The 24,318-nt window shown below is 50.0% G+C and overlaps 1 protein-coding gene across 1 annotated transcript in view; it reads left to right on the top strand.

Annotated features, from left to right (window-relative positions):
- LOC147124761 (atrial natriuretic peptide receptor 1) overlaps positions 1-6,795 on the top strand; it is a 94,348-nt gene extending 87,553 nt beyond the window's left edge. The window contains exons 19-23 of the mRNA XM_086003431.1: positions 546-685; positions 1,953-2,105; positions 2,280-2,378; positions 5,519-5,610; positions 6,420-6,795. Coding sequence (XP_085859557.1) covers positions 546-685; positions 1,953-2,105; positions 2,280-2,378; positions 5,519-5,610; positions 6,420-6,617 — 682 coding nt within the window. The 3' untranslated portion in view covers positions 6,618-6,795. The remainder of the gene's footprint in view (positions 1-545; positions 686-1,952; positions 2,106-2,279; positions 2,379-5,518; positions 5,611-6,419) is intronic.
- Positions 6,796-24,318: the final 17,523 nt, after the last annotated feature.

Raw genomic sequence — 24,318 nt, 5'->3', positions numbered from 1 at the left:
ATCTCAGCTAAGGTGGCAGTGGATGCTTCAGCTCCTTGGGTGTACACATAGTATTGGGTTGAGTTGTGATGGCCCCGCGGTTGGATATACTGTCAACAGTAACCGCCTAGGTTCGTACGTGAAGAATGAACACTTGGGTAAGTGGAGGGGAGAAAATTGCAGTAAAGATATTTGTATAATGTAACCTCTTGTTGCATATGAACAGCTTGTTTTTATTGCTTAGGTGTATCAGATTATGGTGTGTTCCTTCCAGTGAGTTTTACATAGAATTACATAGAATGTACAGCACAGAAACAGGCCATTCGGCTCAACTGGTCCATGCTGGTGTTTATGCTCCACATGAGCCTCCTCCCACCCCTCTTCATCTCACCCTATTTGCATATCCTTCTATTCATTTCTCCCTCATGCGTTTATTTCGCTGCCCCTTAAATGTATCTATACTATTCGCCTCAACCGCTCCCTGTGGTAGCAAGTTCCACATTCTCACCACTGTCCAGGTAAAGAAGTTTATATTCTTTTTATACATTGTTCTTTTTGCTTCACAGTGATATTGAAGGTTTTACACAGCTGTCAAGTACTAGTACACCGTATCAAGTTGTAGAATTGTTAAACAAATTATACACAACCTTCGATGAAATTATAGACAATCACGACGTCTACAAAGTGGAAACTATAGGAGATGCATGTAAGTATTGCACATAGAGTTTAAAAAAAAATCTAAGTAGTTAATTAATTGCTTCTTTTACAACAATTTGCATTTATATAGTGCCTTTAATGTAGTAAAATGACCCAAGGCATTTTACAAGAGAAATTATCAAGCAAAATTTAACACCGAGCCACATAAGGAGATATTAGGTCAGGCGACCTAAAGCTTGGTCAAAGAGGTAGGTTTTAAGGAGCGTCTTAAAGGAGGAGAGAGAGGTGGAGGGGCGGAGAGGTTTAGGGAGGGAATTCCAGAGCTTAAGGCCCGAGGCAGCTGAAGGCACGGCCGCCAATGGTGGGGCGATGAAAATCAGGGGATGCGCAAGAGGCCAGAGCTGGAGGAGCGCAGAGATCTCGGGGGGTTGTAGGGATGGAGGAGGTTACAGAGATGGGATGGGGGGAAGGCCATGGAGGGATTTGAAACCAAGGATACCATAACCATTGAGATGGGATATTATTCAAATCCTGAATGTAGGGTTGTGCTGGTGAAATAGGGTTGCCAACCCTCCAGGAGTCTCCAGGAATTGAAAGTTAATCTGCTGTGAGCTACCAGGGAGGAAAATAATTGGGCCATTAGAAAATAATTGTGTTTTTTTGTTTTTCTTCAAACATTTTTGTTTATTGGTTACAAAAATATGGAAATGGAAAAAAAATGTTGTTTGACTTGGGGGGGTGCGGTTGGAGGCAGGAGGTCATGTGATGAATCCTCCAGGAATACGTCCAACCAGAGTTGGCAACTCCACGGTAAAATGGGTAGTGATTTAAATGCAGCCAAACGGATCAATATGGCCACACAATCCAGCCAAGAATCAATGGCGAATCTAGGGTTTGGTTGCCATTTGTTGTCTTCCTGGGGCGGCCCACTTGCAGCCTAGAATGATACCTGGGCCTGCTTTAGGTCTCCAGGCAGCACATCTGACAGCATTCCAGGCCCCCCATCCCGCCCCGCCGACATCCCCCCCAAACTGAATTCCAGACGATGGTCGTGGGGTGGGAGGGGAGCGGGGGCAGGCAGAAGAAGTATCAGCTATGTCCTCTCCATCAGAATTTGCTGTGGCTATATCAGTGGGGTGAAAACCCGAGAGACACAGGTTAGACCCCAACTCTCAGTCCCATCTCTATCCCTGTGCCCAAAATCTGACCCAAGAAGGAGCTGAATTTGCAAGTCTCCGGTGTTTAAAAAAGTAAGATTTCAACAACAAATAAAAAGGTTGGAAAGGTGCAAAGTACTCTGTTGTTTTATGTTGCAGATATGGTAGTTTCAGGTGTGCCAAAGGAAAATGGCATTGGTCATGCAAGTGAGATAGCAAGTATGGCCCTGGACTTGGTAGCTGTGTGTAACACTTTCAAAATTCCACACAAACCACAGACAAAACTCAAGATACGGGCTGGAATCCACTCAGGTAATGTAGCCCAGGCACCAGTAGGTACAGTAGTTGAAAGAGTGCCATAATGAATCCTTTTGACATCGTTCTAATACTCCATTGTCTCAGTTTATCACACCTTTGCGTGTGTAGCTACCAACATGTTGCAATGACACTGAACGCTGTTGTTTTTGGTAATGTTGGTAACTGCAGGACCTGTGGTTGCCGGGGTGGTTGGGACAAAGATGCCTCGTTACTGCTTATTTGGTGACACCGTAAACACAGCTTCAAGGATGGAGTCGACAAGTGAAGGTAGACTGCATTTTGTGATTGTTTTGATACCTTTGAATCATGTTTTCTGAATAATGATGGGGGTGTAGTCAAATACTAAAGGGAGCAAGAGAGAGGGAGAGAACGCATCAGTTCCTTAAAATTGCAAGGCTTGAAGCACTAGAAAAGGCTTCTTCCCTGACTAGTCAAAACCCAGCATGCAAGAAGTAGACTTTTCCAGTCCTCCAGGCCTGGGAACTTTAAACAGCTTAAAAAGGCGCCACAGTCAGATTTGCACACAAGCAGGAGTTACAAGGCCTGGATCAAAGAAGCTCACAGCCTGCATTCAGCCAAAGGCTGTGCCTTGGACATTCCTGTTTTATAATAGGCTGGGTATAGTGACATCACAAGTCCCGGCCAGAATGGAGATGATTGGGTAATTCCCCCGTCAATCATGCCTGGAGCCCGCACTGCTGTAAGTGACTGAGATTGATTTTATGCACAGAATCTGTATTATGTAACTCTCCTCCTCTTACTGCATTTTGCTGGAGAAATAATCCTGCTTTTATCAGGAGCCTTTGCTGTAGTTTCGGTCAGGAGTTCCATTTGCTGCAGTTCATCGAGACTCTTTTTAAATAGACTCTGTTTGCTGTTTGCTGTAAAATAGACTGCTTGCTGTGAGTCCTGCCGTATGTCCTGCCCTGCCTCCATGGTGGTGTCAATACTCATTTTGTTTATAGTATTACTAGCTGGAGTGCCCGGCGGTGCCGAGGCTTTTTCGAGGGCATGTTGTTGTTGGAAGAGAGAGAGAGAGAGCGACTGGGGGGGGGGGGGGAGAGAGAGAGAGCGACTGGGGGGAAGAGAGAGAGTGACTGGGGGGAGGGGGGAAGGGGGGAGGGGGGGAGGGAGGGGGAGGGGGAGGAGGGGGGAGGGGGAGGGGAGGGGGGGAGGGGGGGAGGGAGAGGGGGGAGGGAGGGAGAGAGGGGTGCAGGGAGAGGGGGGTGCAGGGAGAGGGAGGGGAGAGAGGGGGGAGAGAGAGGGAGGGGGGGAAGAGAGAGGGAGGGAGGGGGAAGGAGAGAGGGAAGGAGGAAGAAACCGGGCAGCCCAGACTAAAGATGGCGCTGTTCGGGCCCACATTGAAGTTCCGCCATGATCAAAGATGGCGTCACGAGGAAATTGTCGTGCCGCCAGGATCAAATATGGCGCTGTGGTGTCGCTGCATTGAACTGCTGCCAGGATGAAAGATGGCCGGGCCCAGTTGCCGGGGTAACCCTCCTCCCCTCCCGATCTCCAGAGCCAGTTGCCGGGTTAACCCTTGAGAGGGGCGGGGAGAGGGGATAGGGGGCGGGGGCAGAAAGAAAAAAAAGCTGTCTGCCAGCCTTCAGGGCGGGTGAGGCCAGCCTTGAAGGTGCGTGAAGAAGCCGGCGGCCATTTTCTCATGTCAGTTGGAAGCACGGGAAAAAAAATTCTTAATTAAAAACTGCAAAATTTCTTTACTTTTAAAAAAAGTAGCTGCAAGGTACAAAATCGGAAATCTTCTAACTTTATATGTTCTTTCCTTAAAAACTTTCAGCTTTTGTATATCTTCTAACTTTATATCTTCTTTCGTGAAAAACTTTCGGTTTTTGTATATCTTCTAACTTTATGTCTTCTTTCCTTAAAAAACTTTCGCCTTTTGAAAACCGAAAGTTTTTTAAGGAAAGAAGATACAAAGTTAGAAGATATAAAAACTGAATTATTTATTCTCTATCTCTTCACTTACGTTGCAATAGTTGCTGCAGTCACTCCAGTGCTCGCGAAGACTAAAGTAACTTTTATTTATTCTGTCTTATTAAGCATCAGGCCCCGCCCACACACGCCATAGGATTGGTCAACCATCACGTGATGGGGGAGACCGAAGGGGGGGGTGAGGGGTGGGAGGAGCTTGCCACAAAACAATTGCCTAGGGTCCAGCATGGCTGGCAACAGACGCCCAGGCATAGAGGCCTACCTGCAAAAATGGGGAAAGGTAGGAAAATTAATGAGATTAGATAAAAGATTTAGAAAGTAATTAACTTTTTTTTAAAACAATTTCTGAAAGTAATTAACTTTTTTTAAAAAGAATTTCTGTTTTAAAAGGAACTTTTTTTTTTAAAGACGCAGAAAGCGGGAAAAAGAAATGAAAAGTTTGGAATCAAGATGGCGGCGACTCACCTCGGTTCAGAACAATAAGGCCCACCCACACAGGCACCGATTGGTGGACCATCAGGTCACCGAAGCGTAGGATTGGTCAATCGTCCCATCACTCGACCGTAGGAGGGCCTGGCCGCACGCGCCAGGAACCCGCCGTACGATTGGTCGACCTCGACGTCACTCGATGCTAATGAGCAGATAATGAGCGGAATGTTGAACGTTTTTTGGATACCGCGGGCGCAATTTTTGTCCGGCCAAAACGTAAATACGCTTAGGACGGTTCTGGAATCGTCAGCTTTCTTTCGACGTAACGCACGTGTAGGTACGCTCTATAACTTTCGAGTTAATTCAAGACAGACAGACAGACAGACGGAATGACAGACAGAAGTATCCTTTTATCTATATAGATATCATCACCTCTGTCAACAATTAGACATTCTTTGCCCTCCGCACTGCTAAAAAAAAGAGAAAGAGAAGGACAATGATAATGAGCTCAGTGATAGGGAGAGATGGAAGAGAGGATGTCAAGGGCAGCACCTCCCAGTTATACCCAAGGTTGTACCCTGGGCTGCCAGTCAAAGCCTATAGACTAGAAGTCAATGATGGCGATAACAGTAGGCATGGTCCAGGCATCATGAGTGTGGGGCAAGCTTGATGGACCAGCTAGTCCTTTCCTGCCCATCATTTTCCTATGTTCATATGTGTGAAGGTAAGTAATCATTGGGCAGAAGAGGTAAACTGTGGTAAGATGGGAAAAAATGTAAGTTTATAAAACAATCAGCACATTTTCGAGTCTGGTTGCAAAATATATTGGAGATGATGTGAAGCAGGCTCGAAGTATTGAAAAGGAAAAATTTGCAGGGCTGTGGGAGAAAGAGCAGGGGGGAGTGGGACTAATTGGATAGCTCTTCTAAAGAGCCGGCACAGGCACAATGGGTCAAGTGGCCTCCTCCTGTGCTGTAAGATTCTATGATTCTCAGTACCGAACTGCTTTGTTGCTTATATTTTAGCACTGAAGATACAATGTAGTTCCAGCACATATAGTCTACTGGAGCAGTTTGGAGGATACATCTTAATATGCCGTGGCACATTGCAAATAAAGGTATGTTAACCTCACGTTATATGATGAATTTTAGTGGGACAAGTGAAAAATAGGTATGATGATGATGTGAACAAAATAATATTTCTTTAATGAATATTGAGCCTTGTCACGGTATCAAATCAAACTCGTGAGTCATGAGTGAATTTAATCCCCTGACCAGGCTAATAGTTCCATGCGTCAAAGTTATTTTTAATTCACATTCCAGGTTGAGTGCACATATCTCAGAGAAAGTAAATGTAGGCAGAGCCAAGCTTGATGGCGTTTCCTCGGAATGGCTTTCATCCATGTAATTCAATGACAGCATTAGAAGGGCTGTGCAATCTCAGAGGGGAGTCCAAAACTAGGGGCCATCAATGTGAGATAGTCACTAATAAATCCAGTAAGGAATTCAGGAGCAACTTCGTTACCCAGAGAGTGGTGAGAATGTGGAACTTGCTACCAATATTCTCTAATTTTTTTTCTCGTGTGCGGTCCCTTTAACTGGCTGCGTGGCCCATTCAAATTTTCATGCACGCGTGGTTTCTTCCATGCAAAAGCCGACGAGCGGCCTGCGCGGGACCCCCAGACCACAGGAATGTTGCTCGCTACCACAGGGAGTGGTTGAGGCGAATAACGTGGATTCTTATAAGGGGAAACTAGATAAACACATGAGGGAGAAAGGAATAGAAGGATATGTCGATAGGGTGAGATGAAGGCTTGTGGGAAGCATAAACACTGACATAGACCAGTTGGGCCAAAATGGCCTGTTGCTATGCTGTAGACTCTATGTAATTCTATGTAATCTACCTCGCACCTTCTTTCATTTGCAGGGGAAGGGCGACATGGTGACTTATTGGCTTGAAGGGAAGCAAAGTTCATCATCAAACACATCAGCGAATACACCAACGAATGCATCACTGAACAAAGCACAGCCGGAAAACATCACCTCCATCCCAGAGTCAGAGAAAGAGACATATAGCGTCATTCCTGGGGTGTTGAGCAATGACCTTCAATCTAATTCCTGGTAGCCCACAAATCCATAATTTATGACCAGCAAGTAGAAGTAATTTAATATTTTCACCATTTCAAGAGCTACATAGACTCTTTCTGAGTGGAAGGGTCCTCAACAATTAGAAAATAGTTAACAAAAGAAATACAATTAGATAATTTTGTTGTAATTTGCTGCAAGAAACTTGTAATATTGGAAGCCATGTCATAAAGAAAGACTTGCATTTATATAGCACCTTTCATGACCTCAGGACGTCCCAAAGCGTTTTACAGGCAATCAAATGCTTTTTGAAGTGTAGTCACTGTTATAATGTAGGAAACACGGCAGCCAATTTGCGCACAGCAAGCTCCCACAAACAGCAATCTGATGATGACCAGATAATCTGTTTTAATGATGTTGGTTGAAGGATAAATATTGGCCAAGGCACTGGAAGGAACTCCCCTGCTCTTCTTCAAAATAGTGCCATGGGATCTTTTACATCCCCCAAAGAGGACAGACAGGGCCTCGGTTTAACATGTCATCCAAAAGAGAGCACCTCCGACAGTGCAGCACTCCCTCAGTACTGCACTGAGAGTGTCAGCCTAGATTTTGTGCTTAAGTCTCTGGAGTGGGACTTGAACCCACAACCTTCTGACTCAAATGTGAGAGTGCTACTCACTGAGCCACAGATTACACCATCATGTGATCCAGTGAGGTAATTTTCTGACTTCGCAAACCTGATGGGAAGCCTGGCCCAGCTTATATACCTATAGATATATTATTATATATATATATATAAATATATGTGTATAATAAATAAGAGTACAAATTGACATCAGTACTGCACACACAGAATAATCAACAGTTGTATGTGATTTGAAGGCAAGAGACTAATACTAGGTTAAGAATTAGAACATAAATCACTCAATTTATTCTCTTATGGGTCACGACGTCATTTAAACCTTCTTTATTGGATTATTGCCATGTAATTCATTCGTAGGTGTTCTATGTGACACATACAGAAACAATCAAGAAACTCAACACCATCCAGGACAAAGCAGCCAGTTTGATTCGCACCCCATCCACCACCTTAAACATTCACTCCCTCCATCACCGATGCACTGTGGCTGCAGTGTGTAGCATCTTTTTTTTAATATTCATTTATGGGATCAGGGCGTCGCTGGCAATGCCAGCATTTATTGCCCATCCCTAGTTGCCCTTGAGAAGGTGGTGGTGAGCCGCCTTCTTGAACCGCTGCAGTCCGTGTGGTGATGGTACTCCCACAGTGCTGTTAGGTAGGGAGTTGCAGGATTTTGACCCAGCAACGATGAAAGATCGGCAATATACTTCTAAGTCAGGATGGTGTGTGACTTGGAGGGGAACTTGGAGGTGGTGGTGTTCCCATGCATCCTGCTGCCCTTGTCCTTCTAGGTGGAAGAGGTCATGGGTTTGGGAGGTGCTGCTGAAGAAGTCTTGGCGAGTTGCTGCAGTGCATCCTGTAGATGGTACACACTGCAGCCACAGTACGCCGGTGGTGGAAGGAGTGAATGTTTAAGGTGGTGGATGGGGTGCCAATCAAGTGGGCTGCTTTGTCCTGGATGGTGTCGAGCTTCTTGAGTGTTGTTAGAGCTGCACTCATCCAGGCAAGTGGAGAATATTCCATCACACTCCTTACTTGTGCCTTGTAGATGGTGGAAAGGCTTTGGGGAGTCAGGAGGTGAAACACTCATCGCAGAATACCTAGTCTCTGACCTGCTCTTGTTGCCACTGTACTTATGTGGCTGGTCCAGTTAAGTTTCTAGTTAATGGTGACCCCCAGGACGTTGATAGTGGGGGATTCGGTGATGGTAATGCCATTGAATATCAAGGGGAGGTGGTTAGATTCTCGCTTGTTGGAGATAGTCATTGCCTGGCACTTCTGTGGCGCGAATGTTACCTGTCACTTATCAGCCCAAGCCTGAACGTCGTCCAGGTCTTGTTGCATATGGGCATGGGCTGCTTCATTATCTGTGGAGTTGTGAATGGCGCTGAACACTGTGCAGTCATTAGTGAACATCCCCATTTCTGACCTTATGTTGGAGGGGAGGTCATTGATGAAGCAGTTGAAGATGGTTGGGCCCAGGACACTGCCCTGAGGAACTCCTGCAGCAATGTCCAGGGGCTGTGATGATTGACCTTCAACCACCGCAACCATCCTCCTTTGTGCTAGATATGACTCCAGCCAGTGGAGCATTTTCCCCCTGATTCCCATTGACTTCAGTTTTACTAGGGCTCCTTGATGCCAGACTCGGTCAAATGCTGCCTTGATGTCAAGGACAGTCACTCTCACCTCACCGCTGGAATTCAGCTCCTTTGTCCATGTTTGGACCAAGGCTGTAATGAGGTCGGGAGCCGAGTGGACTTGGCGGAACCCAAACTGGGCATCCGTGAGCAGGTTATTGGTGAGTAAGTGCTGCTTGATAGCACTGTCGATGACACCTTCCATCACTTTGCTGATGATTGAGAGTCTTCTCCTCTTCTTCTTAGGCAGTCCCTCGGAACCGAGGATGACTTGCTTCCACATTAAAAATGAGTTCTCAGGTGACTGATGAGTCCAATGCGGGACCTACAGTCTCTGTCACAGGTGGGGCAGACGGTGGTTGAAGGGGTGGGTGGGTGGGGTGCTTGGGTTGAAGTGTGCTTCTTGCGTTGCTTGCGCTTGGCTTCCACTTGCTCCTGGCGAAGAGACTCATGGTATTCGGTGCCTTCCCGGATGCTTCTCCTCCACTTTGTGCGGTCTTGTGCCAGGGATTCCCAGGTGTTGGTGGGGATGTTACACTTTTTCAAGGAGCCTGTGAGGGTGTCCTTGAAGCATTTCCTCTGCCCACCTGGGGCTCTCTTGCCGTGCCGGAGCTCCAAGTAGAGCTCTTGTTTTGGGAGTCTCGTATCGGGCATGCGGATGATGTGACCCGTCCATCGGAACTGATCGAGCGTGGTCAAAGTTTCGATGCTGGGGATGTTGGCCTGAGCGAGAACACTGACGTTGGTGCGCCTATCCTGCCAATGGATTTGCTGGATCTTGCGGAGGCAGCGTTGGTGGTACCTCTCCAGTGCTTTGAGGTGCCTGCTATACATGGTCTATGTCTCTGAGGCATACAGCAGGGCGGGTATCACTGCTGCTCTGTAGACCATGAGCTTAGTGCTGGGTTTGAGGTCCTGGTCTTCAAACACTCTCTTCCTCCGGCGACCGAAGGCTGCACTGGCACACTGAAGGCGGTGTTGGACTTCGCCGTCGACGGCTGCCCTTGTTGACAGTAGGCTCCCGAGGTATGGAAAGTGGTCCACGTTGTCCAAAGCTTTGTCGTGGATTTTGATCATTGGGGGGGCAGTACTGTGTGGCGGGGGCAGGTTGGTAGAGGACCTTTGTCCTACGGATGTTTAGTGTAAGGCCCATGCTCTTGTACACTTCGGTGAAGGTGTTGATGATGGTTTGGAGTTCAACCTTCGAGTGAGCGCAGACGCAAGCATCGTCTGCATACTGTAATTTGACGACAGAGGATGGGACGACCTTGGATCTGGACTGGAGGCGACGGAGGTTGAACAGTTTCCCGTTTGTTCTCTAAATTAGTTCCACTCCAGCGGGGAGCTTACTGAAGGTGAGATGGACCATTGCAGCAAGGAAGATCAAGACACAGCCTTGCTTGACCCCAGTTCGTATGTAAATTGGGTCTGTGGTGGAACCGTTGGTCAGGATCACAGCTTGCATGTCATCATGAAACAGGCGGAGGATGGTGACAAACTTTTGTGGGCAGCCGAATTTGAGGAGGACACTCCATAATCCCTCACGTTTGACAGTGTCGAAGGCCTTTGTGAGATCAAAGAAGGCCATGTACAGCGGTAGACTGATGGGGCGTTATTTTGGCCGGTTTGAATTTGTCCTGCTTTTTGTGGACAGGACATACCTGGGCAGTTTTCCACATTGTCGGATAGATGCCAGTGTTGTAGCTGTACTGGAATAGCTTGGCTAGAGGCGCGGCTAGTTCTGGAGCACAAGTCTTCAGCATGATAGCTGGGATATTGTCGGGACCCATAGCCTTTGCTGTATCCAGTACGCTCAGCCGTTTCTTGATATCACGTGGAGTGAATCGAATTGGCTGAAGACTGGCTTCTGTGATGGTGGGGACCTCAGGAATTTAAAAATGCATTGCAGCAGCTCACCAAGGCTTCTTCGACAGCACCTCACAAACCCACGAACTCTACCACCTAGAAGGACAAGGGCAGCAGGTGCATGGGAACACCACCACCTCCAAGTCACACACCATCCTGACTTGGAGATATATCGCCGTTCCTTCATTGTCGCTGGGTCAAAATCCTGGAACTCCCTCCCTAACAGCACTGTGGAAGTACCTTCAACTCATGGACTGCAGTGATTCAAGAAGGCGGCTCACCACCACCTTCTCAAGGGCAATTAGGGATGGGCAATAAATGCTGGTCTTGCCAGCAACGCCCACATCCCATAAATGAATTAAAAAATCCAACAACCACAACCACCTTCCTTTGTGCGAGGTATGACTCCAGCCAGTGGAGAGTTTTCCCCCTGATTCCCATTGACTTCAATTTTACTAGGGCGTAGTGTAGACGGGAGCAGAAAGTTGCAAAGAGACATTGATAGGTTAAGTGAGTGGGCAAAACTGTGTCAGAGGGAGTTTAATGTGAGGAAGTGTGAGGTCATCCACTTTGAACCTAAGAAAGATAGATCAGAGTATTTTCTAAATGGTGAGAAGCTAGGAACTGTGAAGGAGCAGAGAGATTTAAGGGTCTAAGAACAGAAATCACTAAAAGCTAGTGGACAGGCACAAAAAATAATTAAAAAGGTTAATGGAATGTTGGCCTTTATCTCAAGAGGGCTGGAATACCAAGAGATGGAAGTTATGTTACAGCTGTACAGAGCTCTGGTCAGACCCCATCTGGAGCACTGCATTCAGTTCTGGGCACCACACCTCAGGAAGGATACATTGGCCTTGGAGGGGCGCAGCGGAGATTCACCAGAATGATACCAGGGCTAAAGGGGTTAAATTACGAGGACAGGTTGCATAGACGAGGCTTATATTCCCTTGAGTATTGAAGTTTTAGGGGTGATCTAATCAAGGTGTTTAAGATGATTAAAGGATTTGATAGGGTAGAGAGAGAGAAACTATTTCCTCTAGTGGGGGAGTCCAGAACAAGGGAGCATGGGGGAGAAATTCGGTGGAGCCGCAAACGGGGCGCCCAGCTCGCCTGGGCACCGGAATTACCGCTGCGATCGGAGCAGTTGCGCCCGCCGGAAATTCATCTTGAACGCCCCAATAGGGACTCGGGGCGCTGCTCGAGGCGCCCCGCATCCCTCTTAGGGCACTGAAACTGAATATCGCAGCGCAAAGTGCCGCAGCGCCACACGCTGCGGCACGGCGCACTGCGGTACTGCAGGCCTTCCTCCGCTTCTTAAGGGGGAGGGGCCTGTACCAGCGCGATAAGCGATCGCGAGTGCTGGCAAAAGAGCCCGGCACCGAGGAGAAGTGCCGGGCTCTCGGGACACAGCCGGCACTGCCCGGGGGGGGGGATCAGGAGGCCGGGGATGAAGGTGCTGGCAGGCGGCCACCGGAAAAAATGGCCGCCCCGCACCTCCACCTTAATTTGCGCCACTGCCGCCACAGGTAGGCCCCGTGAACCGGGCGCGATTTGCGAACGGCGCTACAGAGGCGGGCGCTAACAAATATCGTGATCGGGGCGGTAGCGGGGCACTGCGCACACTGATGACGTCATCGGTGGTGGCACAGCGCAACAGGCTAACGCCGCCATTAGCACCCCGCTAAATATCGCGGGAGGCGTGGCCAGTGGCGCTAAAGCCACTGAGTGCCCTCTTTAGGTGCTAACTGGTGGCGCAGCCCACCGAATTTCTAGGCCCATAACTTTAAAATTAGAGCCTGGCCATTCAGGGGTGATGTCAGGAAGCACTTCTTCACACAAAGGGTAGTGGAAATCTGGAACTCTCTCCCCCAAAATGCTGTTGAGGCTAGATTAATTGAAAGTTTCAAAACTGAGATTGATAGATTTTTTTTAGGCAAGGGTTGTGGAACCAAGACAGGTAGGTGGAGTTAAAATACGGATCAGCCATGATCTAATTGTATGGTGGTACAGGCTCAAGGGGCTGAATGGCCTCCTCCTGTTCCTATGTTCTTATGTTCCTATGTTTTCCCTGCAGTGTTTTCAGCTTAATAGATGCGCCAGTGAAAAGGAATCTGTGGGTTGGGGGAATCAAGGAGTTGTAGCTTATGATCATGTAATTGTCATATATTGGGTTCCATATAAATTCCAAAGCATATTGAAATATTATTGTAAGTTTTGTGACTGCCTCTCACTTCCTGACCAGATTACTCTTACATCCTGTGTTACACTTTTATACTGGGAATCCCATATGTCAGCATGTCACAAAGGAAAAAGACTATGTAAATATTTATAATGGGAAAACCCCTGTGTCAACATTTCACTGTCACACTTTGTTGATGAAGCACTTGAATCACTCCAAATGCTTTTGAGGAAAAAAAGGTCTGCCTTTTTTACTCTGTAACTGACATTTTTAATGTACAAGATAAGGTTTTAAACAAAATAATAAATTTGAAAAATTACAAATAGCATGATTAAATTTCATTGAATTATCTTCTGCGGCTTTGAATACCTTTGTCAAAGTTTTTACTTGAAGGGCTCAGCCTTTCCCATAAACTTGAGCTCGGACTTGATGGGCAGGATTTTCATTGGGCCGTGGAGGTGGGATTAGAGGCGTGTGGGGGGTTAAAATCTCGAAATCGGGGGGCACGAACCCATCCCGCCCCCAACCCGCCTCCATGCCAGTTTCAAAGGAGGCGGATACCTGACCTGTGCTGGGACCTGCCTCCCCGAGGTGGAAGGGGATTAGTGCCAATTAACTGCCTGTTAACAGGTAGTTAACAGGCAGTTTTTAGCCTAATCCCTATTTTTATTGCTGAAGTATGGGATTTCCGATGGCTCCAAACCACGCCAAGTTAGCGAGGCGGACCGTCAGGCTGAAGGGCTTGGAGGGTTTGAGATGTCCAGTGTTCAGGTGAGTGATGGGTGCATGAGTGCAGAGGTAAGTGTGTTTGGTGTGTGTAAAGTGTTTAAAGAAGTTTTACTTACATTTACTTACCTTTACAGCCTTCCTTCCTTCAGGTATCGGGAGTCCCTCATCTCACCGGCACAGAAAGCAGAATGGCCGCGAGCTGTCAAAAGATGCAGCATTCAGCTTTCTGTTCTGGAGCAATCTCTAAATCAGCCTGAGAGGAAGGAATTAAATTGGAGTACAGATTGTCAGTGTTTGACAGCTTCAAACAGCTGTCAAACGCTGATATTTCATCTGTCAAAAGCTTTTGACAGATGAAATGTCAATCTGTGACGTCACCTGTTGCCGGGTGGCCCTTAATTGGCCTGCTATCAAGTGAAAATCACGTGGGTTGGCCACAACTCAATGGAGGTGAGACTACAACCCCAAAAGTTGTAGTCCTGCCTCCTACATGCATCCTCAATGAAAATCCAGCCCGATGTTTTTGCTCAGTGGAGTAACTCTCTAAAGTGGAAGATAAATTCTGCAGTCTGAGCGCATGCAGCCAGTAGCTAGTCTCACAATCCTATCTACCAAAGTATTAAATGCAGTTAAATGACTCAATGAATCTAGCGATAAAACTTGGATTGAGGAACAGAAACACGTGACACTAGAAGAAGATTGGCATTTATATAACACTTTTCCACTGACAGGAAGGTCAGTAACCAGAGGACACAGATTTAAGGTAATTGGCAAAAGAACCAGAGGCAACATGGGAAAGAACATTTTTACGCTAGGAGTCGTTATGATTTGGCACTGCCTGAAAGGGGGTGGAAGCAGATTCAATAGTATCTTTCAAAAGGGGAATTGGATAAATACTTGAAAGAGAAGATTTTGCAGGGCTATGGGGAAAGAGCAGGACTAATTGGATAGCTCTTTCAAAGAGACAGCACCAGCACAATGGGCCGAATGGCCTCCTTCTGTGCTGTTCTATGATTCTTTCACATTTACAGCATGCCTCTGTTGTTACGCAAGCAAAAATTGCAGCCAATTTGCACACAGCAAGGTCCCACAAATAGCAAATAAGATAAAGGACCAGTTACTATGTTTATTTTTGGGTAGTGTTGGTTAATAGGCAAATGTTGGCCTGAACACTGGAAGAACTCTATGTTCTTCTTTGACTGCTGCTACGAGATCTTTTAGATTCACCAAAATTTGCAGATGAGGCCTTGGTTTAATGTTTCATCTGAAATACGGCATCTCTGACATTGCAGCACACCCTCGGTAAGGCACTGACGTGTCAGTCTAGATAGCTCAAGTCTTGGATTTCATCTACTACTCATACCTGAAAATCTAGCCTTATTGACAGACAACCTTATTTGGTTATAGACATGCCCTGAAACTGTCATTCTTTTTTCTTTACAATAGACAGAGTTGATCCATTCTTTTATTTCCTTATCCACTTTGACATCTACACTAGATTCCTCAAGATCTCTGTCTATGTACGTAGCATATCTAAAGCGCCTACCACCTTACTCAAGTGGGCACTCTGGCCTTCCCGCTCGGGGGAAGATTGCGTGGTACAGCAATGGCAGGAACAGGGTGATAAGTCAATTCCTATGATTTTCAGGGCCCTATTGCCCAGTTTCTGCCAAGCAAGAGACCCTCAAAATGTTCCCATACCATCGGTAACTTGAGTAAGTCTTATCTATAAATAATAATACTTGCAATTAAGAAATAACTTGGGTTTTTATAGCCTCTGACTGCCAGAGAGGATGATTTACATCTAGGAAATTCGAGGTTGGTTGGGCCTGAGGTGACTCACTTGCCAATTTTCATTTCATCCTTCTGGGAATTGCCAAACATTTGCTCAACATCTATTCCTGACGGGACAGCTAAGAGGGGAAACTCACTGGGGATCAATTTCACCTTGGGCAGTACGCCAATTATAATTGCCCACCCATTCAAAAAACCCACCTGATTTTAATTTACATTGAAAGTGAAAATTGGGAGTCTCCTATAAGAAGCGAGTGATCCGCTCCACCAGTTTATCTCTAAAGCGGTGAAGGTACAGATTGCCTCCCACTATGTAGGTGAGTTACAGGTGCAAAACTGTAGCACATGTCCCAATACCAATGTGTTGCTCCATACAACAAATACACTCCAACAACATCTACTGGACATTATACACAAGTGAAAAACAGGCCTTTCCTCATCTGCCTTTAACGTGATATTTCTCCTGCTCACCAGGGTGAGTGATGTTAATGCTTGAGTAGAGAATAAGGTTTACTTTCTGTACCTGCAATCAGTAATACGTTGTCCCAGGCCGGTTAATGGAGTTGCAGAGACTGGTACTGGGGGAGGGAGGGGGAGTAAGGGACAGACTAGTACTGGGGGAGGGAGGGGGAGTAAGGGACAGACTGGTACTGGGGGAGGGAGGGGGATTAAGGGACACACTGGTGCTGGGGGAGGGAGGGGCAGTAAGGGACAGACCGGTACTGGGGGAGGGAGGGAGGGAGGGGGCGTAAGGGACAGACTGGTACTGGGGGAAGGAGGGGGAGTAAAGGACAGACTGTTACTGGGGGAGGGAGGGGGAGTAAGGGACAGACTGGTACTGGGGGAGGGAGGGGGAGTAAGGGACAGACTGGTACTGGGGGAAGGAGGGGGAGTAAAGGACAGACTGGTACTGGGGGAGGGAGGGGGAGTAAGGGACAGACTGGTACTGGGGGAGGGAGGGGGAGTAAAGGACAGACTGGTACTGAGGAGGGAGGGAGGGGGAGTAAAGGACAGGCTGGTACTGGGGGAGGGAGGCGGAGTAAAGGACAGACTGGTACTGGGGGAGGGAGGGGGAGTAAGGGACAGACTGGTACTGGGGGGGGGAGGGAGGGGGAGTAAAGGACAGACTGGTACTGGGGGAGGGAGGGGGAGTAAAGGACAGACTGGTACTGGGGGAGGGAGGGGGAGTAAAGGACAGACTGGTACTGGGGGAGGGAGGGGGTGTAAGGGGCAGACTGGGGGGGGAGGGGGAGTAAGGGACAGACTGGTACTGGGGGAGGGAGGGGGTGTAAGGGGCAGACTGGGGGGGAGGGGGAGTAAGTGACAGACTGGTACTGGGGGAGGGAGGGGGTGTAAGGGGCAGACTGGGGGGGAGGGGGAGTAAGGGACAGACTGGTACTGGGGGAGGGAGGGAGGGGGAGTAAGGGACAGACTGGTACTGGGGGAGGGAGGGGGAGTAAAGGACAGACTGGTACTGGGGAGGGAGGCGGAGTAAAGGACAGACTGGTACTGGGGAGGGAGGGGGAGTAAAGGACAGACTGTTACTGGGGAGGGAGGGGGAGTAAAGGACAGACTGGTACTGGGGGAGGGAGGGGGAGTAAAGGACAGACTGGTACTGGGGGAGGGAGGCGGAGTAAAGGACAGACTGGTACTAGGGGAGGGAGGGGGAGTAAACGACAGACTGGTACTGGGGGGGGGAGGGGGAGTAAAGGACAGACTGGTACTGGGGGAGGGAGGGGGAGTAAGGGACAGATTGGTACTGGGGGAGAGAGGGGGAGTAAGGGACAGACTGGTACTGGGGGAGGGAGGGGGAGTAAGGGACAGGCTGGTACTGGGAGAGGGAGGGGGAGTAAGGGACAGACTGGTACTGGGGGAGGGAGGGGGAGTAAGGGACAGACTGGTACTGGGGGAGGGAGTGGGAGTAAGGGACAGACTGGTACTGGGGGAGGGAGGGGGAGTAAGGGACAGACTGGTACTGGGGGAGGGAGGGGGAGTAAGGGACAGACTGGTACTGGGGGAGGGAGGGGGTGTAATGGACAGACTGGGACTGGGGGAGGGAGGCGTGTAAGGGAGAGGCTGGTACTGGGGGAGGAAGGGGGAGTAAGGAGCAGACTGGTACTGGGGGAGTGAGTGGGAGTAAGGGACAGACTGGTACTGGGGGAGGGAGGGGGGGTAAGGGACAGACTGGTACTGGGGGAGGGAGGGGGTGTAAGGGGCAGACTGGTACTGGGGGAGGGAGGCGGAGTAATGGACAGACAGGTACTGGGGAGGGAGGGTGAGTAAAGGACAGACTGGTACTGGGGGAGGGAGGGGGAGTAAAGGACAGACTGGTACTGGGGGAGGGAGGGGGAGGAAAGGACAGACTGGTACCGGGGGAGGGAGGGGGAGTAAGGGACATACTGGTACTGGGGGAGGGAGGCGAAGTAAAGGACAGTCTGGTACTGGGGGAGGGAGGGGGAGTAAGGGACAGACTGGTACTGGGGGAGGGAGGAGGTGTAAGGGACAGACTGGTACTGGGGAGGGAGTGGGAGTAAAGGACAGACTGGTACTGGGGGAGGGAGGGGGAGTAAAGGACAGACTGGTACTGGGGGAGGGAGGGGGAGTAAAGGACAGACTGGTACTGGGGGAGGGAGGGGGAGTAAGGGACAGACTGGTACTGGGGAGGGAGGGGGAGTAAAGGACAGACTGGTACTGGGGGAGGGAGGGGGAGTAAAGGACAGACTGGTACTGGGGAGGGAGGGGGAGTAAGGGACAGACTGGTACTGGGGAGGGAGGGGGAGTAAGGGACAGACTGGTACTGGGGGAGGGAGGGGGAGTAAGGGACAGACTGGTACTGAGGTAGGGAGGGGGAGTAAAGGACAGGCTGGTACTGTGGGAGGGAGGCGGAGTAAGGGACACACTGGTACTGGGGGAGGGAGGCGGAGTAAAGGACAGACTGGTACTGGGGGGGAGGGGGAGTAAGGGACAGACTGGTACTGGGGGAGGGAGGGGGAGGAAGGGACAGACTGGTACTGGGGGAGGGAGGCGGAGTAAAGGACAGACTGGTACTGGGGGAGGGAGGGGGAGTAAGGGACAGACTGGTACTGGGGGAGGGAGGGGGAGGAAGGGACAGACTGGTACTGGGGGAGGGAGGGGGAGTAAAGGACAGACTGGTACTGGGGAGGGAGGGGGAGTAAAGGACAGACTGGTACTGGGGGAGGGAGGGGGAGTAAAGGGCAGGCTGGTACTGGGAGAGGGAGTAAGGGACAGACTGGTACTGGGGAGGGAGGGGGAGTGAAGGACAGACTGGTACTGGGGGAGGGAGGGGGAGTAATGGACAGACTGGTGCTGGGGGAGGGAGGGGGAGTAAAGGACAGACTGGTACTGGGGGAGGGAGGGGGAGTAAAGGACAGACTGGAACTGGGGGAGGGAGGGGGAGTAAAGGACAGACTGGTACTGGGGGAGGGAGGGGAAGTAAGGGACAGACTGGTACTGGGGGGGGAGGGGGAGTAAGGGGCAGACTGGTGCTGGGGAGGGAGGGGGAGTAAGGGGCAGACTGGGACTGGGGGAGAGAGGGGGGTGTAAGGGGCGGACTGGTACTGGGGGAGGGAGGGGGAGTAAGGGACAGACTGGTACTGGGGAGGGAGGGGGAGTAAAGGGCAGACTGGTACTGGGGAGGGAGGGGGAGTAAAGGACAGACTGGTACTGGGGAGGGAGGGGGAGTAAGGGACAGACTGGTACTGGGGGAGAGAGGGGGAGTAAGGGACAGACTGGTACTGGGGGGAGGGAGGGGGAGTAAGGGACAGGCTGATACTGGGAGAGGGAGGGGGAGTAAGGGACAGACTGGTACTGGGGGAGGGAGGGGGAGTAATGGACAGACTGGTACTGGGGGAGGGAGGGGGAGTAAGGGACAGACTGGTACTGGGGGAGGGAGGGGGTGTAAGGGGCAGACTGGTACTGGGGGAGGGAGGCGGAGTAAAGGACAGACTGGTACTGGGGAGGGAGGGGGAGTAAAGGACAGACTGTTACTGGGGAGGGAGGGGGAGTAAAGGACAGACTGGTACTGGGGGAGGGAGGGGGAGTAAAGGACAGACTGGTACTGGGGGAGGGAGGCGGAGTAAAGGACAGACTGGTACTAGGGGAGGGAGGGGGAGTAAACGACAGACTGGTACTGGGGGGGGGAGGGGGAGTAAAGGACAGACTGGTACTGGGGGAGGGAGGGGGAGTAAGGGACAGATTGGTACTGGGGGAGAGAGGGGGAGTAAGGGACAGACTGGTACTGGGGGAGGGAGGGGGAGTAAGGGACAGGCTGGTACTGGGAGAGGGAGGGGGAGTAAGGGACAGACTGGTACTGGGGGAGGGAGGGGGAGTAAGGGACAGACTGGTACTGGGGGAGGGAGTGGGAGTAAGGGACAGACTGGTACTGGGGGAGGGAGGGGGAGTAAGGGACAGACTGGTACTGGGGGAGGGAGGGGGAGTAAGGGACAGACTGGTACTGGGGGAGGGAGGCGTGTAAGGGAGAGGCTGGTACTGGGGGAGGAAGGGGGTTGCGCCAGTTCACCCTCCCTCAGCTCTTCACTCCTCCAAACAGACTTTCCGGCTGGCCACTTGGAGACAAGGGCTATCCACTGAAGACGTGGCTCATGACACCCTTGAGGAGGCCAGGTACTGAGGCCCAGGAGAGATATAATGAAAGCTACATTTACACCAGATGTGTCATAGAGCAGACAATAGGCATGTTGAAAATGTGCTTCAGATGCCTTGACAGATCTGGAGGAGCCCTTCAGTACACATCAGCCAGGGTCTCCAGAATGGTCATCGTCTGCTGTGCACTGCACAATGTAGCGCAGCAACAATGATTAGCGCTGCATGAGGAGCAAGGCACTGAGCGCACAGCCTCTTCAGAGGAGGAGGAGGAGGAGGATCATCAGCTGGAAGACAAGGAAGAGCTGGAGGAACCTGAGGTCCAGATGCCACCAGCACCCGAGCACATTGCTGCCCGCGAGGCCCGGGATGGCCTCATCATGGCCAGATTCACTTAACTTCATGCCTTACACCCATATGGTTGCCACATGCTGTACCAGGTTCCCCCCGCCTCCCCCACCCACAACAACACCATAATGTATCCCTACAATGATCAAGCCATTCCTTTCACACTGACCCCCATTGCTGGAGGTAACGTTATGTCTCACCATTCACTCCAACTCACAAAGCCACTTCAAAAATAGCAGAAAAAATTGGGCATGACCAGAAAGCATTGAAAATAAGTAGTTTTATATGTGACATAAGAGTAATGGAACCTTAACAGAAATAGTTCTTTAAGCACCTATGTGCTTACCCTTGTGCATCTACTTCTGTGTCATTTTTCTCTTATGCGTGCTTCCACGAGGTGCAACCCCTGAGGCTTCAGCAGAGGTAGAGGCAGCCTGCTCAATTCCCTACTGCGACTGCGTAGACAATTTTGGCAGACGTCATCTGGGTCTTGGAACCTCTGATGGCCCCGTCAAATTCTGTTCCTCCTGCGACTGTGCAGGGGCAGACTCGGCCATCACGATCTGAGGAGGCACCTGGGGCTCTGACTGAGAGGGAGGCAATGGGGGAGAAGTGTGAGTGCTTTGAGAAGAGCCCCCACTTCCAAGTCCCCTCTCCCCATCATCCCTCTCATGGGTCACCCGCACTTCCCTGCTAGCAAGGAGCTGGAGGCACCTTGCTGCACAGCAGTGGGGCGATGAGGACCCAAGTCTACATTGACATCCCTCCTAGAGAGGAGGTCTATGAGCATCTGCCATCTATTCTCCATAGATAGCCATCTATTCTCCATAGAGACCACGTGCTCATGTGACTGGCGCATTAGCTGCTCCATGCAGGTGGCCATCTTTTCCATGGAAGAGCCTACAGTCACCATCGCCTGCGACATGGTGGTGCTCATGTTGGAGATTGGCTCCTCCATTCTCTGAACATTTGCAGACATCGCGGTCGCAAAACCTGTCAGAGCCTCCTGCACTTCTTGCTCCAGGATCGCCCTCTTTCTCGATGGCCCACAAGGCTCAGCGTCTGCATGCAGCTGAGCAGAGCTGGGAGCGTCCTGCGCTCTCCGGCGAGGAGTCTCCACTGCTGTCCCTGTCTCCACCATCGCCTCTTGTTCACTTGTGAGACACCAGGTGACAACACTACTCCATCTCGCGTGGCACCCACTGAGGTGTGCGTTTCTGCGCTGGTGCTAGGTGCGCTTACGTCTGGTGACGCTGCACCCTCAGAGGCTGGAGGCTCCTTTGAGTCATCGTCTTCCTCTTCCTCCTGGACAATGTGGGGTTGGGGGGGCTGCACTTGATGGACCTGTGGGAGAGTAAAGAGGTGAGTTAGAAATGTCATATCAAGAATGGGTAATGATACCATTATGCACCTCATGAACATTCACTGACTGCTGACATCAGTCCCCATATGAGCAACTGCTGTATGCCATGCAGCTGTCATCAGTTTGCTGAGATGTCCCCCTCTCTCTGTCACCCACCGCCAGCTGCTCTGCAACTCCTGAGACGTCCAGGGCAACCTCTTCTGCTGTAGTCAATGTGGCCAATGTTGGAGGGCCAACTCCTGTTCTCTCCCTCTCCCTCTTATTGTGGTCTCTCCTCCTGCAAGGAGGGAAAGAAAAGAAGTTTGAGTGAGAGTGATCGAATGAGTGTAAGGAATGGATGGGTTACATCTTTAGAGGGTGATTATGATGGATTGGGGTGGCAATGCCAAGTGGCTTCCTTGTGTGCTGTTAGTTGGTATGACTGCATTAGGATGAGGGTGAGTGTGAGGGGTGGTTCGTTATTTTTAATTCTTTTTTTTTATTCGTTTATGGGATGTGGGCATCGCTGGCAAGGCCAGCATATATTGCCCATCCCTAATTGCCCTTGAGAAGGTGGTGGTGAGCTGCCTTCTTGAACTGCTGCAGTCCGTGTGGTGAAGGTACTCCCAAAGTGCTGTTAAGTAAGGAGTTCCAGGATTTTGACTCAGCAACGAATGATGAAGGAACAGTGATATACTTCCAAGTCAGGATGGTGTGTGACTTGGAGGGGAACTTGGAGGTGGTGGTGTTCCCATGCGCCCACTGCCCTTGTCCTAGGTGGAAGAGGTCGCCGGTTTGGGAGATGCTGCCGAAAAAGCCTTGGTGAGTTGCTGCAGTGCATCTTGTAGATGGTACACACTGCAGCCACGGTTCGCCGGTGGTGGAGGGAGTGAATGTTTAAGGTGGTGGATGGGGTGCCAATCAAGCGGGCTGCTTTGTCCTGGATGGTGTCGAGTTTCTTGAGTGTTGTTGGAACTGCACTCATCCAGGCAAGTGGAGAATATTCCATCACACTCCTTATTTGTGCCTTGTAGATGGTGGAAAAGCTTTGGGGAGTCAGGAGGTGAAACACTCACCGCTGAATACCTAGCCTCTGACCTGCTCTTGTTGCCACAGTATTTATGTGGCTGATCCAGTTAAGTTTCTGGTCAATGGTGACCCCCAGGATGTTGATGGTGGGGGATTCGGCGATGGTAATGCCGTTGAATGTCAAGGGGCAGTGGTTAGACTCTTGCTTGTTGGAGATAGTCATTGCCTGGCACTTGTGTGGCGCGAATGTTACCTGCCACTTATCAGCCCAAGCCTGAATGCCATCCATGAGATGGGGATGTGATAATGTAGATAGAGAGAGAGGGATGGGTGGACATGCAAGGTATGTTGGTGTGAGTAACGATGTGCAGGTGTAGGGTTGGGAAGGCAGAGTGATGGGGATGTAATGCCAGGCGCAGCAGGATGAAGGTGAGTGTGGCTTTGCACTCACCTTTCCTGATCTCGACATCATTGAAGCACTTCCAGCACTGCACCCAGGTCCTCCTGACAACATCCCTGCTGTTGACCTCCTCTGCTATCTCCAGTCAGGCTCTTTTGGTCTCCTAGGGAGGTCTCTTGCACACATCAAAAGGGAAGAGGATCTCCCTGCATGCTCTCACTCCCTCCACAAGCATATGTAGGGAGTCATGGGAGAACCTGGGTGCAGCCCCCTGCCTCTGTGCAGTCATGTGTGCAAGGCTGAGCAAATCCCAAATGCTAAAATGTAGGCCTGCACACTCCTAGATGAACCTTCAAATGCAATGTGGCCATGGCTCCTTTAAATATCTCAGATGCAAATGAGTCATCGATGATGTCATCAGACTCGCACCATTTAATACGACCGGGAAATGCGCAGGCTTGACTTAATAGGCGCCATTAAGGGAAAGTCGCTCTGAGGAGCGTGAGATAAAGAAGAACGGGGTCCCGACCCACCATGCTGACTGCCTACATCCGACCCATCCAGGTAAAGAACATTCCGGCCAATAACATTTTTGCTTTTACAAATATAAACGGGGAACGTCAACGTGCAGGAAAAGCCCTCCACTTACTGCTCAGAGTTCTTCTGGCATTTCCTCTTCCCCCTCATTCTTTCCCATCTTTTCATAACTGCTCATAGCGATTTCCAACATGTTCTCGCTGTGATGGTTCGCCATGTCCCAGCACTGAACTGTTAGAGCTTGTACGTTTCGACCCTTCCCACTCTCGTGTAGGGTTTTTTTTCCTGCTCTCTTGCCCGTTCTGGCCTCCTGCCAGGCTTCGTGCAAGAATTACCCTTGAGTGGTTCGACCCACTCCCCCTACGGTTCTAGACCTTGGACTTAGATGCAGAGAACAGTAGTGCAGAGAAAAGGACTCAATAGACCAGGCTGAATAGCACGAAATGGATGCTTTTATTTTTAAACAGTTTGAAGCATTACAAAATACATGTCATAGGCACAGATTAAAGTAACTACAATCATGCACAAATTTATGAACTTGACTCTATGGAAATGGGGAACACACGGCACATCGTAAAAGGGGAAACACATTACGATTTCCCTTAACTCCCTCC

The sequence above is a fragment of the Somniosus microcephalus genome, chromosome 1 (genome assembly GCF_052327205.1).
Source record: "Somniosus microcephalus isolate GS21.2 chromosome 1, FLI_Smic_1.0, whole genome shotgun sequence".
Lineage (NCBI taxonomy): Eukaryota > Metazoa > Chordata > Chondrichthyes > Squaliformes > Somniosidae > Somniosus > Somniosus microcephalus.
Note: the sequence above shows the minus strand (reverse complement) of the source record. Positions and strands in the feature narration are given on the sequence as shown.